Raw genomic sequence first — 15,671 nt, 5'->3', positions numbered from 1 at the left:
GGCGGGGCCCCCGCCAGCACTGCCGAGCCACCTCCTGCAGCCGGGTTAGGGGATGCAGTGGTGAATTTCAGAACTGAATCACAGAATCATAGGATGCTTTGGGTTGGAAGGGACCTTTAAGGGTCATCTAGTCCAAGCCCTCTGTAATGAGCAGAGACATCTTCAACCAGATCAGGCTGCTCAGAGCCCCGTCCAGCCTGTCCTTGAATGTTTCCAGGGATGGGGCATCTGCCACCTCTCTGGGCAACCTGTGCCAGTGTTTCTACTTCCTTATATCTAGTCTGAATCTACCATCTTTTAGTTTAAATCCATTACCACTTGTCCTATCGCAACAGGCTCTGCTAAAAAGTCTGTCCCTATCTTATAAGCCCCTTTTAAGTATTGAACGGCCACAATGAGGTCTCCCCGGAGCCTTCTCTTCTCCAGGCTGAACAACCCCAACTCTTTCAGCCTGTCTTAATACGAGCGATGCTCCAGCCCTCGGACCATCTTCGTGGCCTCCTCTGGACTCGCTCCAACAGATCCATACCCCCAACTGGGGCATTTTCCTTGCAGGCCTCGGAGTCCTTTCATCTGCTTGCGAGATTGAGGATTTTTTCCCCCAGTTCTCCTCACGGCGTTATGTCCTGCAGGATCTCTGCTTTGGCCAAGGCTGGGAGGGAAAATGAGTCCCAGTGCAGATAGCCGGGAGTAACTCCTGTGCCAACATACAGAGGCAAAAATATTCAGTTTACCAGGGAAAAAAATTGATTTTGGCCACCTCACAGATTCAGTCCTGAAATTCGTCACTGCGGTACCCGACGCCACTTGGGCTGCCTGCCTCCAGGAGAAAAAGCAAACGAATCGAGGGAGAAAGGTGGCAAGGCCGTCTGCTCCATCCCGAACGGAGTGTGAGAGCCGGCACCAGCATTGCTGCACGTCGCAACTGTGAACCTGCCCACAGGCACCACAGGCTTTGGCCACCATTGATTTACTGGCAGAACTACAAATGAACTTCAATTCTTGACCTCTGTCTAAAGGGTGATGCAACCAAGCTCAGATATCAGCGTATTTCGGCATTGGGAAGATGTCTGTGCATGTTTTCAGCTTAAGAAACACAGCCACGAGGGCAGCATCGCAGATAGGACACGTCCTGCCGGGAGCTCGGCAGACAGATGAGCGACTTGGATCAACTCTTATCAGTGTTATCTCAAGTCTCTTATCAGTGGTATCTCAGTTACACTCATGAGCCTAGAGCCCTTCATCGCCCCACAGGTGACACAGCTTCACCCTAAAAGCAAGCTCCGCATCACTGGACCAAATCTCTCACAGGCTGTGCTGTGGGGGCACAGCTTCTCCAGCGGTGCTTTCCATTTGTGCGGTCCTCCAGCAAGAGCCGGTGGGAGGACAAAGATGATGCCCAAGCCTGTTTCATGGAAGCAAACTGGAAACCCAGGGGAGGAGGAGGCTTTTAGGAAGGCTGTAATTGGGCCCCCAGACATCAGCAGAGAAGAGCGAGGCCACGAGAGATGGTGACCAGAGCAACCCCTTGCTGCCGCAATGTGAGTCTCAGTGGCCACGGAGCTCCATGTGGCTCTGCTTGTGCTGGCAGGGACGAGCATGGGATGGGGGACACCCATGCGGGATGTGGGGACACCTCCTCCAGCCTGAATGGGCTCAGGAGGAAGGGGTCTGCATTTTGGAGACTGAAGACCTTGCTTCCCCAGGGCCACCCTGGGGAACAGATGCGCTACCCCTAATACCACTCAGTATCCCAAGAGAGCTGTGTCCCTCCCCACATCTCCTCCCCACTCTGCACGGGAGGGAAGGGGCTCAGCCCCTGACCACAACACGGACAGGTCTCTTACTTTCTTCTTGCTGCAGTAGATCTGCCACTTCTTCTCTGCCGGCAGCGCGAACATGGCCTCTCTGTGCTTGTCCGTGAGGTCAAGTTCATCCTAGAAAGGAGACAAAAAACCCACAAGACATGCAACATGAGTTCACAAATGGGTGATGGCACAGAAACAACCCCCCCAGATAAGGAGCATAAATCAATGTGGGGCCACACCATAGCACAGCAGCGGTCCCGCAGCATCGCCTCGTGACTATTGATTTGTCAGGGCAATGATGCTAATTCTCATCCTGCTGTTGCTGACCTCCCCCTGACTCCTGGGCTACAGCTGGCTGCTGGGAGGACGGGGCTACAAACCTCCCTGCCTCGTTCCTTCTCAACATCGCCTTCATCGCTTTTAAAGGCAGCAAGCGTTTTAGAAAGGAATCCATGAAGCCTTTACAGCTGTTCACAAGATAGCCTCGCACAGAGGATTGAGAGCTCTAGAGGACAGACCACATCTAAGACACATACAGGAAAGAACAATTCAAACAGGACCTTTCTTTTTTACCATCACAGATAACTGCTTCACTGAGCACCCCGAGTGGTCCAGCCCATTTCCATTGCTGACACCCTCATATCATCAAAAACTGTTTTTTTGGGTTTTTTTTGGCTTTTGGTTTGTTTTCCTGTAACTAAAAATAGAAAGCTCTTTTCCTAATATCTACAGTTCATAAAGAGGTACATCCTCTCTGTCAAAACTGGACTACATATTGCCTGGCAGAGATGAAGCTGTTTACTGACTGAAACCTTTATTGGTTTATCTGATGTTATTTTAAAGGACATATCCATTTTCAACTTGGAGGCTCGGTTAACAGCGTGCCCTCCACCGGGATGCCCGAGTATTATCAAAGCCTCGTTGCTTCCTGGTGCTAGATGTAGGTCAAAGCTTTTATCAGAGAACTAAATAAAACATTCAGGCAGGGCTGGGAGGCTTGTTGCTAAAGCCAACATTGATCTTACAACCATAGATGTTTCTTAAAATCACCACCACTGATGACAGTCCTCATGCTGGAGGGGTGTTGGTGCAGCAGTGAGAGTGCTGGAGATGCTGCAGAAGGTCACAGGAGACCCCTGCCATGGCCTCCAGCCAGTGGATTTAAGTAAGAAGATGCCCATTAAAAATTACACACTTAATTCTAGAAACCAAAAAAAGGGAAAAAAAAAAAAGAAAATATATCACATGGAGCCCCATTAAAGTTTCCCTGCCTGAATAATAATGCTTATCAACCAAAGCTGGTGGCCCCCGGTACCCCAATCAAAGGTAAAAGCCCCATTTGGTGAAGGCTGAGCAAGACGCCTATGGGGAAGGATGGGTCCCTGCATCAGCAAGCCCGCAGACCGTGAAGAAATTCCTCTTATCTAATTAAAGCTCATATTGCATCCAGTAGCCAAGGAAGGGAGCCTTCAGCTGTCTTGTAACCCAAACCCAAGGGCCCTCCAGCACAACACGCAGCGACAGAGAGCTGCCAGTGGTCCTGAACATCTTGGAAAGGCTTATACATCCACTTCAGCTACTGATTTCACTTCTCGGTGAAATTACACCTCAAAAGCAAAGGTGTCGCAGAGCTTTTTCCGTTACGTACGCATGGAGGAGCTTCGCCTTTTCCTTGACTTCCTCCCCCCATATTGACTGACTCTTCAAACCACCGTGCTGCACAGAGCTGACGCTGGTGGGGCTCTGGAAGCAGACTTGCAAGACGCCCTTACAACAGAAATAAACATGCTGCTGTGAAAGACTTGGAAAAAAGTGAGGACTGAGAAAGCCCGAGCCCAATCTGAGACATCTCTCCTCCTCCTGTGCCTAGGGAGAAGAACCTGGCTTAGGGACTCCTCCAATGAGCGCTGCCTTCAAACCTCTCCATGTCCTTACAATTTGGGAGGTCGGAGATTAATATCCAGCAACAGATTTCCTTCTCAGCCTTGGGCAAGCCTTGTCACCCTTCCATGCCTCAGAACAGAAATTGCACTAGATGTCCTTTGCTGTTGTCCCCTCAGGCTACGAGCTGGTCAGGCACCCAAGTTCTGCTTCCGCCCCAGTTCTGGCATGCCTGAAGGTGGTCAACCTGACACAGGGACCTGCCTGTAATTCAGCTCATTGGAAAAGTACATCTGGGAGTGTGGGAGAGGACAAGGGTCTCCTGATGAACATCTACCTCCGTGGTGAGGGTTCGAGTAAGCGCAGGGAAGTGCTTCCACTCTGACCCCGCTTCCCTGCCACGTGAATCTGGGATTCAGGCATGAAAGCACCAGCCACGCACATCTGTACTTAGGTTATTGGAAAAATGTTTATTGAAACTTTCAAAATACCCATACCCTATAAATACAACTTGTGCAAACATGAAGATTTATTAACCAAGCAAAAAAAAATCCAAACTGAGCTGAAGCCTATGTGGGAGCAAGAAGGGATAAAGCAGAAGAACATACTAGGTGCTGGTACACAGCAATGTGCAAACACATCCAAAAAAGGTGCAGAAATGCTTCTGAGCCCCACACAGCACGTTTCATTGTGCCCTGGCTCTAACATGTTCAGTCATTGCAGCCCTGCATCACTCAGCAACACCTACCTAATGATATCTTGCAGGATGCTTGGGAGAGGTGTTTAAATAAATACTGTGTGGCACCCAGTGAATATGAAAATCCTCATACGCAAACAGTGATTAACGACTGTTATTCTGAGTTGTAACAGTGACTCAGCTGTGAACAGTCAGGTCTTCGCTGGTTTTCTGTGTACGGGGATTCCAGCACCCACCTCCAGCCCTTTGCTTATGCTCACTGATGGCTATCTCAGTACTCCTTGGCCCCAAGCGGGCTGCTCAGAAACTGTCCTTCAAACTCCAAAAGACCAAGAGAGGACAGGAACATCAGCCATTCTCCAGGGATTCACAGACCACCGTACAGACGGAGCTCTGACAAAGCCTTTATCAATTGCATGGTGGAGTCGTAGCGCGGCAGAGAAGCCATGCACAACCTCAAACCCATATGCACCTTCAATTAATAATCACGAGCTCAATAACTAGGTGATTCTAACTGGCAATTAATTTTATAGGCCATTTGCAAGCCATGCACTCCCACTACAGGATGCGATGTTGGCAGCTGTTGAAGAGTGAGAAGATAACTGGTGGGTCGGTGTCCATCACCCCTGCAGCCCTCATCCCTCACTTCAGCCTCACCTTTCACAGCTCTGCCCCTTCCACCTGGCTGCCTCCCATGGCAGGATCTGCAAGCTTTGCTATTTTAAATACTTTTTTGGAATCAGGTCAGAGGCATGTAAAATAACAGCCTCATTTTGCTACCAAAAGGAAGTCTCTGCCCAGAGTGTTTTTACTGGAAAGAGATATGCTACTCTTAAATATTTATCCCGGACAGTTAAACTATTCACCTTTAGATCAGGAAATGTGTTTCCACATTAAATCTTCATTTGAATATGATTTTTAAAAAAAACCTCATAGGAGAGATTTGATTCTCGGCGTGTATTTGCTTTTTCTAGGAGGTAAAATACTTCCGTGCAGCTTGCTTTGCTGACAGCTCCCCGCTCAAGCCAAGCAAACCTCCTCCTCTCTCTGAGCACGGCGTGAGCTCCAGTGAAGGTGATCCCACACTGTTCCCCTAAAGCTACCTTAGAAACACGGGGCTCAGCTCAGCACGCTGTGAGCACGATCCCATGGGCCAAACAAGTTTTTATCAAGTCATCTATACCTTTCCCTTCAAGGACACACAGAGGCACTCGGGAGATGTTCCCATGGCCTGTACCTTCCCAAGCTGGCAATTGGGTGGTATGAGGAGCCCAGGTCATCGGAAGTCCTCTGGTCCAACCCCCTGATAAAGCAGGGCCACCTAGAGCCATTGCCCAGGACCACGTCCAGATGGCTTTTGAATATCTCCAAGGAGGGATACTCCACCACCGCTGTGGTTGGCAGCCACCATAGTCTCCAACCACCTCCTGAAGGCAAAGCCAGATCAAGCAGAAAAGTGAGGCACTGCCACTGGAAGAAATGTTTGACCCTCCTAGCAGAAAGGGCATGAAGTCCAGCCCCACACTCACAGCGTAGTCCTCCGTGCAAGCTCCTGTCCCTGCCACCTCACCCATGTCATCATGGATGTTTTAATGAGCATCTTCCATGGGCTGAGAGCCACAGGCTTTAATGGGGGCAACAGCAAGAAGCCAGCAGGATGCTACAAATCTCTTGACTTCAGAAATGATTTCCAGGATGGGCTCTTGGAGCTGGGCGAGCCTGAGTGCTGCACACCCATGACTGCAGCATCCCCACAGGACCATCACAAGTTCTTCCCCTACATCCCACAGGTCCCACGGGCCACCAAAAATGCTGCAAGAAGCAGCTGGAGAGTAGAGATTAAGTAAGGGACAGTTCCCTATACAGGAGTCTGCACCCCCAAAATATCTTCAGATGTTGTAGGAAAAAAGATGAAAAACTTTTAAGTCTAATGCACATTTCTGGCTGATAAATGGAGGAGATGGGAAAATAAGGAGGTCATTCATTGCCGTAATTGAAACAAAAATTAATTAAAATTTGCTGGCTTGTTCTGGGTTTATGTATACATATATATATATGTGCATATATATATATATATCTATACAAACACACATACAGAAAGACATGACTGGATCAATAAATGACCAACAAAATAAAGAGCAAGTGAATTTACTCCTGATGGATGGATGCACTGGAATAGGTTGCCCAGAGAAGCTGTGGCTGCCCCATCCCTGGAAGTGTTCAAGGCCAGGTTGGATGGGGCTTGGAGCAACCTGGTCTGGTGGAAGGTGTCCCTGCCCATGGCAGGGGGGGTGGAACGAGATGGTCTTTAAGGTCCCTTCCAACCCAACCATTCTATGATTCTACGATGCACAGAGTTTAGACACTTCTGTAAGTGAGACTATGGCACATAAAGGCAAGATCTCTTGCATCCTCAAAGAAAGCATGAGAGATCCAAGATTGCTCAAAAAAAGAAAAAAAAATAGAAAGAAAGAAACAAGTGTGAACTTTTTGGCAACATTTGGCATTAACTGGTGCAGCATGGGAATTAAAAAATAAATAAATACTGGCTTGTTGAAGCTTCCTTTCTCAAGGGTCATATCGCTTTTTCACTCTCTTCCAGGCATTCTTCTCCAAGCTCATCAATTTGATTTATCCCAGAACGCTGCAGTGTCAAGGGAAACGGCAATCAGCATTTTCCCCCCTGTAAATCTTCTGCTGCGCTAAGGTGCTGCCCGCACGGCCAGCTGGGCACCTGCCTGCCCGTGACTACCAGCCCTGACTGTCACCTGCACTGGTGCATTATAAACCTCCAGAATCGATCTTACATAGCTTGTTATTTTCTTTTTAAGCTGTCTTCTTGAAGAAGCAGACTCATTAATCGGTGGCTGTTACAGTGCAAACAACTAACCGCCTTCACACATCTTGCACCTCAGAGGGACCTCCTCTATCTGCTACATTTATTTAGGCGATTAAAATTCTCAATGTCTGCAGATTTATCTTAGGTTTTGGTTTTTTTTTTTTTTAAATAGGAAGGTAGTGAATGAAGTCTTTTATTTTTAGTATTAGTAGTAAAAATACCTCCTCCCTAGCCCACATCTTTTCAGCCACAGAACCCTGAGAACTTAAAACAACTCCTCAGACAAACTGACCCCAGCCAATATTATCACGGTATATTTTTAATTTACCCACAACAAACTGCAGCTGGAATTACAGAACATCAACAAAACCCAACTATAGCTATTTCTTAATGAATAAACACAACAGAAGATTTTTATTAATTTTGCCTTTATCATGTAATGCATTTTTTGAATAAAGGAAATGGTTTACAGCAAGGGAATGAGTAGCAGCAACAAGGAATAACATGTAAGCACTTCAAAGTGCTTATGTCCAGTCAACCTCCTCACACGTTGAATTTTTAGTCCCAGATTGGAAGAGAAAAGATCCCACTCCACCCCGCTCTGCAGCTTTCAGTTATTGACCTGAACGCATTCGACAGACATAAATGAAATATGTATTCCTTTCTTCTTTTGCAGGAAAGATTATGGCCATCAATAGCTGATTTAGCTCTTCAATAAACTCTAGCTGCAGCTGGTTCATGTTCCCACCAGTTCAAACACCTGAGGCAGACAGCACATAATGCTTCAATATTATTTCATTTAATTCATTATTTTAATAGGCTACAGGTTTCAAAGGTGTTCATATCCCAATACTAATGTATTTTAAGAGAGAAGTATCCACTTAGGTTTCTCAATCCTTTTTGTTGTAATATATACCTATAACCACATATATACTTTTTATTTATCGAGCTCAGCCTTCTGTGACCTTTTCACCGACATCATCTGGAAAACCTTTCTCCCATTATAATTAACACAGGGCACTTTTCCAGCCTGAGCTATTGATCTATGCAATTTTATCCCAAAGAGCACTCTCAGATCTAGAAGCCCTGCAGGTGGATCACCGGCACACTTTTTCCACACAACTGTACATAAACCCTGAAAACAAAAAAATAAGATATATCGGCCCATTATTTATTACTGTGATAGCTAAAATGGATTAAATCCAATCAACCAGCTGGGCATGGCTGTCCTTTGGTGGGTGCACCTCCTACCATAATAAAGCACAGAGCTGGTAAATAAATAACAAGAAGGTTTCAGGTGTGGATTTCCCACCTATTTACAGATCCAAAGGAGCAGCTCCCTTTTCAATCAGTTTTTAGATACCACCTCCACTGCTGGCATCCCCGAGAGCTACTGAAGTTGGAAGTCAAGCCAACAGGTCAAGTGTAGCTTCAGATGTCCCCTGCCTAACAGGGATGCTCACATAGGAAAGCTGCGCATGGTTGGTCTGGGGCTAAGCCGCCCCAAGGTTTCCCCACATAATGCCCCGGGAAGGGCTTCAAAAAGGGACTGGATGCGAATTAGTGGCTGCAAAGCCCTACACCAACTCGATCCTGAAAGCTTCCCAAGATTTATCACTCTGTGTGTGGGACCCAAAGGATGCAGCCGAGGGAAGCAGGACCCAGCTACAGCCTGATGCTGATGGGCACCGTAAGACGGAAATGGACTCCTTGCACACCAGTGGCTTGGGTGGGACAAGTGGTCCTCAATTTCCCACAACTCTGCCTTTAGTCACACCTGGCATCCTAAAGTCATGTTTAAGAACTTAATTAGGTGCAAAGCTGAGAGTCATCCTGCGAGGAGTCAATTTCTGACCGAGGTTTGACATCCAGCAAGACGCCTAGCGCAAGCAGGCATCAGATGGGCTTAGAGATGTTAGGTGGTGTTGGGGAAGGGAAGCTGATCCCCGTAGATAACAGTATTGATTTGAACACTGGAGTTGATGGGAATTAGGACCGCTGGGCGCTCAGGCAGGATCCTGCCTGTGGGGCTGCATAAAGCCTCAGCTGCCAAAAGCTGACCTCGGTGGTGCTCACACGCTGAGGAACGCCCAAACTGCCAGCTACAGATACTACAGCGGTACGAACAGCTTTCATTTGCATGTGCAAACACACGTATGAGGCAGGGACAGGCTATTCCCAGCAGGAACACTTCCTGTTGAAGTTGGTGATGAAGCACAACCCACGCACTGCTCAATCCTGCCCATAACTCCGGCAACACCACTAAACCACCAAGCAACCAAGGAAGGAGAAGACCACTGCTAGAGCAGATGCCCCATCCAATGAGGCCATACCCTCCACAATGACCTATGCCAGAAATTCTTGGAGCCGGTGCAAGCCAAAAACCTAAATGCCCCAATTAAAGTCACCGATGCGTTACCCAATGAGCCGCACAGGCATCTCCCAGGGATGTGGGCTCCTCTTTTATTAAGTGCAAAGTGGAAAGCATTTAGCAGGTAGACCATATAATTTTTCCACTTCAGTTGTACTTTTCCTGGAAACAAAGGGGTTTCTTATGCGCTGTCTGCCTTCAGCTGGGGTTCACATTGTGCTATAACATGGCTTCTTTGTAAAATTACGGGTCGGGAACAGCACGGTTTTTGGGTAATCCCCCCCACACGTTTGTAGCTGTAACAGATACTGCAATTACATGAATGCTTCCGCCGAAATATAGCGTTCCTCGGTGGATTACTTCATTCAGGTCTGTGGAATGCATGTAGGCAGAAAATCTTTATTTTCTCGCCGAGTAGGTGTGCGGCTTCTATATTAGATGCTTACCCATCAAAACATACTTTTAGGAGATTATCTGTGAGGCAGTAATGCCACGAGGTGATGAAAACAAGCACTGTGAGCAGCGGGCTGGTCCAGGCTGTTCACATCGAACCAGAAGAACCTGGGGAGCCTGCTAAAAAGTGTCCACACGGTTTCCCTGCACAGTGAATTTAAAAGCAGATGTTACCGAATCACTTTGTTTTCTCCCTTAAAAGCGATTCACAAGCTCAAGGGAGCTCAGTCTTGGGAGACAGTGGTGGGACAGGGTCAGGAGCCCTGTGCTGCGAGTCTGGCCCTGGACAGACTCTGTAGAAAGGGGTGTTTTGCCCAGGACACAAAGGTTATTGCAATCGTATTTTTTCTGGGTATCAACTGCATGCTTTTCTTTGCAGATATAGGGGAAAATGGCTTCGGCCACTGTTCAGTGGTTCTCGAAATCCTGAAGTCCTTAATGCTGCAAAGACCAGGCAGTAAAAAACGACAGCTGACCTGCAAGCATGAAATGCAAAGCTTGGCTTTGCAGCTGATCCCTCAGCTGTTACTTAAAAGCCGTGCTGTTTTGCAAAGCCCAGAACCTCATACTTTCTCCTTATTGGATTAGAAACCGGGGGAAAAGCACATTACTTAAGTTCCTAAGTAAAACTGGATATCGCTAGCAATGAGTTCCCAACCTGGCACTGCTATTAACATGTAATAGTGCTCACACCGACCACACCACCGCCCTCCCCTCACATTGGGGTTGTCCTCTGCTCCCTGTTTGAGCAGCATATAAAATAGCAATCATCCCGGCACGCCGAGAGGGCGGGAAGGCACAGCTCTGCCGGACAGTTACACATGGAGCATCTTACCCAAACATCCCCCATCGTGAGCCACAGACTGATCGCCCACCATGAAGCATTTCAAAGGCAACACAGAATTAATCTCTGTGATGGGGGATGCTATCTTCTAACAGATAGCATCCAAAGAGTGGCTCTGATGAAAAGCATTACTTGCCCCAAGTACAGCAAAAACAATTGCTGTGATAAATCTTGTAAGCTGCCAGAGACTTTTTTTTGTGTTCCCCGGGCTCCTGAGTTTCCATTACTTCATAAAGCAACAGGGAGGGATGGAGCAGCCTTCCATGTTGCAGGAGAGGAAGGCATGAAGCCCAGCATTTTGGAGATCACATGTGAATATCTCCCCTCCAGCAGATCCCAGTGAAGGCAACTACTAACACTGTGTAACGTCAGCGGGCAAGGGTCTGCACCCGTCCTGAGCTCGGGGGGCTGGGGACACTGCAGAGCCACCAGCCACCCGCCTCCCAGAGTCACCTCCCCAGGTCTCTAAGACCTGCTGGCTGCTGGATTCTCAGCAGAGGAACCTGGAGAAGGTCACCTGCTCTGGTTTCATAGGCTAAAAATGGGCTGCTGCACATCACGGGCAGGATGCAGGGCTAGCCGGTGGCTGCTCTAATTTCTTCTGCATCGTTAACGACAAGTTGGAAGTGAAAAGTCTAAGAAGACCCATCGGTACCAGCAACTGGAATTTCCTGAAAGCCCAGGACAAGCCTCAGGGGGTGGCTGAGGTAGCATCTCCTCTGAGCCCTTCCCTCCGCTGGCGGGGACGCAGGCTGGGAGCAAGGTGTGGGACTAGGGAGAGGCAGCACCTCGTGCTCCAGGGGCAAGCAAAACCACACCAGACCTGGCAGCTCCTCCAAGCATCCCGGCAGTCTAGGGAGTCGCCGGAGCATCACTCTCATACTGCCGGGACAGGGATGCTGCTCCAACCCATCCCACCAGGAAGACAACCAGCGAGGGGTCCTGGGTCATGCCAGGGCTCCCACTGCCCTCTCCAGACCCAGCTGTTCAATGCCCCTGTGCCTCCACCGTGCACGTCCTGCGGGGCCGACGCACACCACCACACACAGAGCATTTCATTACAAACCTCAGAGTGACAAGGAGTGTTAAGCAGATATAAAGGACATCAGTCATTTACCCATCTGGTGGGAAGTCTAGTTGCTGGCAGAAAATAGAGAGGATTGTTATGGCAAGATCTACCATATGGCAGCATTATGTGGAGCTTTGCAAGTGCTTTCTCTAGGCGTGCAAGCAAGATTTCAGCCTTTGAAGAAACGCTGTATTGTTAGCCTGGATACGTAGGAGCCTCTTGAAAGAAGTCGTGGCAGATGGCACAGCTTTGTTCTCTTGGTTTGCTGGCAGCTCGTGCAGCCCCACATAGTCCCCCACGGCACAGTGATCCTCCTGATGTGTCCTACAGGAGGATCGATGGCTCCTGAAACTCCTTAAACCTGATGGATGTTGCCTGGCAGGTACCACACCGCTGCATGAGCCCCAGGAAGCAAATACCACCGACCCAAGGCTGGTGGGATGCATCGGTGTCGATGCAGAGAGCTGCAGGAAATCATACAGCCTTGTTCCAGCCAAGGGAGCTGCAAATCAGTAAATCTTGCTGAAATATCCCGCTTTTGTTTGTGCCTCTCTGTCAGCACCTGCTCCTCCCTGGGTGGCTGAGCCTGGCCAGAGCCCCGGCAGGACAGTGGACAAAGAAAAGCCTTTCAGACGGAGCCGGTGACCGCTTGAGCGACATCCCAACAATACCCTGATGAAAACTCATTCATCCCAGGCAGAGGGAAAGGAAGGGAAAGGAAAAAGGTTCCTCCAGGAGGAAGCAGTGATCAGTCATTGACCACAGCAACAACATCTGCATCTGCCCTGAGCAAGGGAAAACCCCTGCCTGCTAGCTGGGACAGGGCACATCGTCCCTGCAGCCCGAGATGGAAACTGGGCATTTCTTACAGGCTAATTGCTCCTGTTTGTGCCCAGGCAAAAAAACCATCCCGGTTCCCTGTTGTTCCTCCTGAGAAACACTTGCACGGCCACAGACTAAAACCCTAACTATTTAACTATTCTAGTTAAAATCCAAAGTGTCCATCTAACATAAAGCAGGCCATAAACCAGACAGCGGGAGAGCAGACCGAGCATTTAGCTGACCTTGGAGTCACAGCTGCCCCACATCCCTCTGCAGTTCAGGCCCTCGTCCTCTGCCACTGGCACGGGACAATCACTGATCTCTCACGCTATGGATGTTTCCTGGCTCAGACGAACAGGCACACTTAAAAACACCCGAAGCCCAGAGAATATTTTGTGGGATGGCTCCAAAAAGAAAGTTGTTGCCCTTTGATGTATGCAGCAGGCTGGGATCTGCGGAGCAGGGACCCTGCTAGATTGTTGGTCTCTGTGGGAGGATTGTCCACCCCGGTGACCAAACCCATCGCTGCAATGTCTCCAGAGATACCACCCATCCCAGGCCTGAAATCTTCCACCCCTGCCATTCCGAGTCCCTAACGGAAACAAATGGGGCAGAAAAGTCACTTAAACTGCAAGAGAAGAGTTGGCCAAGGACCAACCTGGGCTGGCAAAGCCTCCAGATCCCCTCCAACCCCTTTGACTTCCCTCAACCCAATCGACCGAGACAACCGAGGACTTTGGAGGGAGCCTTGGTCCCACAGAGCGGTCACAAGCCCAGGATGGTCAAGCGTGACAGGCTGGGTGGCATCGGGTTCCCGCAGGCGTAAAAATCAGCCCAGCACCTCCGAGTGCTTTCTCTGTCTCTCTTCCAAATGTTACACAGTGGGTTTACACAGAAACAGTGGGACGCTTTCCAAACCATTTAACTAATGCTGAAATTTAATACTTGACACCAACAGGTTACTGAGAGCAAGAAGAAGCTGTTGTAATGGGAGGGGGGGGTGGTTTGCAACTTCACTCCCCTGAATGGGAATCTGCCCTCTTGTGCCTGTGGGACAGAGCTCGGCTTCCCCCTCCCTTCCACCCGGAGCTGGCTCGGGTCAAGATCTGCCTGACGGGGTTTTTGGGGAGCCAGGGGGTTGCAGCTGCTTGCACGGGAGCATGGTGGGCACCTGCTGTCCCCCCTCCCTATATGACTTCAGTCCCCGGGGAAGCAGGAGGGCTCCTACTGCCAGCATGCCTAGCATGCCTGGGAGCAGCAGCTGCCTCTGAGCCTTATTCTCACCCTCGGCTGGGGGAAAAAAAAGGAAAATCTCATCAGCATGGAGCAAGGGAAGGAGAGCAGAAGGGCCACACCAGGGCAGGCTGGTCCCTGCGAGCGCTGCTGGGCTCCTGCCTTGCTGCACACACAGCAGTGCCCTGCGGCACAGCCTCTGCAGGAGGCTGAATTTGGAGATGTTTTGGAAATCCTGAGCTGAGATAAGGTGTTGCAGGCTTGGTGGGACTCCAGCGCGTGAGCCTCTATAGATGTCTCCTTCAGCCTGGCTGGCGACGCCGAGCCGCAGCGCATCAAGCCCTTACGCCGCCTTTGGCTGGAGCACAGGGAGAGTTTTCCATGGGAAAGAATTTCCCCAGGAAAATCTGATTTGGCCAAGTTATCAGTGGAGAAAAAAGCAGAACAGAGGCAGTCTCTCCACCTGAACAAACCAAACCTGACCAGCGGTGTTTTGCAGGACTGCTGCAAGAAGAAGTCCTGCCGCAGGGACATCTCATCTCCACTGTCCTGTGTTGGGTGTCCCAGTCTGCCAGACTCACCCTGCCCATGGTGAAGGACGTCTGGGCAAAACCAGCTCTGATAATACAACCTGGAGCTCTCTTCTTCCAAAGGGCCTGGCTCACCAAAACCATGCTCCCTGGCATCTAACGGGACATGCTATACCATGACGTGTGACTGATCAGCGTCACGACTCACAGCTCCCTCTATGCATCAAAACACCGTAGAGAAACCTCATTTCACTGCTGAATCAACACCAAGTGGAGCGTTCCGGGTCCATCCAACAAGCCACACCAAAATGTTTTCGCTTAGAAGAAATTAAAGCTTTTTTTTGGCTGACACTTTTTATTTTTTTGATCCACGTCTTTCAGAGTTTTGATACTGAGGGACAGAGAAACAATATCCTGACTCTCCAAATCTCAATTTAGCCTAAAATCAAGGATTTCTGTGCAGCAGAGTGTGCAGCAAGTGAAGTCACATTGCACCTACAGGGGACAACCTGCTTTACCAGCTCGGACACCCCTGCATCACCCTGAAGGTGCACAAAGTCAGAGCAGCCCCCAAGCCCTGCTCTAAGAAATCAAGGCTTTCTAACAAGAAACCATCTCAAACTGGCAGTATATCAGGAGGAGCAGAGCTCAAGGTTCAGTGCAGAACCGTTCCCAACAGCAGCCCCTGATTCTTCCTTCACACCAAAGCTTGCCTGAAAACTCAAAACCAAGCCTGGGGAAACTAGAAAGAGGGAAACAAAAAAAGGGGGATTAAAAAAAAACCAAAAAGCATCCTACTTACCACCAGCTCGGTGAACATGACATCCAGCTCCTCCACTGGTGGCATGGGCAGCGCGGGCTCCATGGTCTGCAGGGCGAAGCTGCTGTCATTGCGCAGCCGGTACGTGATCTCGGGGTGGTCGCTGCTGCGAAAGCAGCAGAAGATGAAGGAGATCCCCCGACCGCTCCTCTTCCTTGGGGCCATGGCCAAAATCCTCTGCGTCCCTCCCTCCTGGGCACTAGATCCTGGGGGGAAGAGAAGAGAGGAGGCTCGAGCAGCTGCCCCGCAGCGCTGCACTCCCGTCCCGCCGAGGGGAGGAGGAATCAAAGACACCCACACGCTT

General features: G+C 49.5%; 1 protein-coding gene across 1 annotated transcript in view; it reads right to left on the bottom strand.

Annotated features, from left to right (window-relative positions):
- The window catches only part of LOC104159001 (disheveled-associated activator of morphogenesis 1), a gene marked incomplete at its 3' end in the record, with an annotated part of 54,582 nt that overhangs the window by 18,601 nt on the left and 20,310 nt on the right, over positions 1 to 15,671 (bottom strand). Inside the window, exons 2-3 of the mRNA XM_009696793.1 lie at positions 15,350 to 15,573; positions 1,848 to 1,937 (exon numbers count right to left, since the gene is read on the bottom strand). Coding sequence (XP_009695095.1) covers positions 1,848 to 1,937; positions 15,350 to 15,532 — 273 coding nt within the window. The remainder of the gene's footprint in view (positions 1 to 1,847; positions 1,938 to 15,349; positions 15,574 to 15,671) is intronic.

The sequence above is a fragment of the Cariama cristata genome, unplaced genomic scaffold, assembly GCF_000690535.1.
Source record: "Cariama cristata isolate BGI_N322 unplaced genomic scaffold, ASM69053v1 scaffold3813, whole genome shotgun sequence".
NCBI classification, from domain to species: Eukaryota; Metazoa; Chordata; class Aves; order Cariamiformes; family Cariamidae; genus Cariama; species Cariama cristata.
This window is presented reverse-complemented; position numbering and strand designations above follow the sequence as displayed.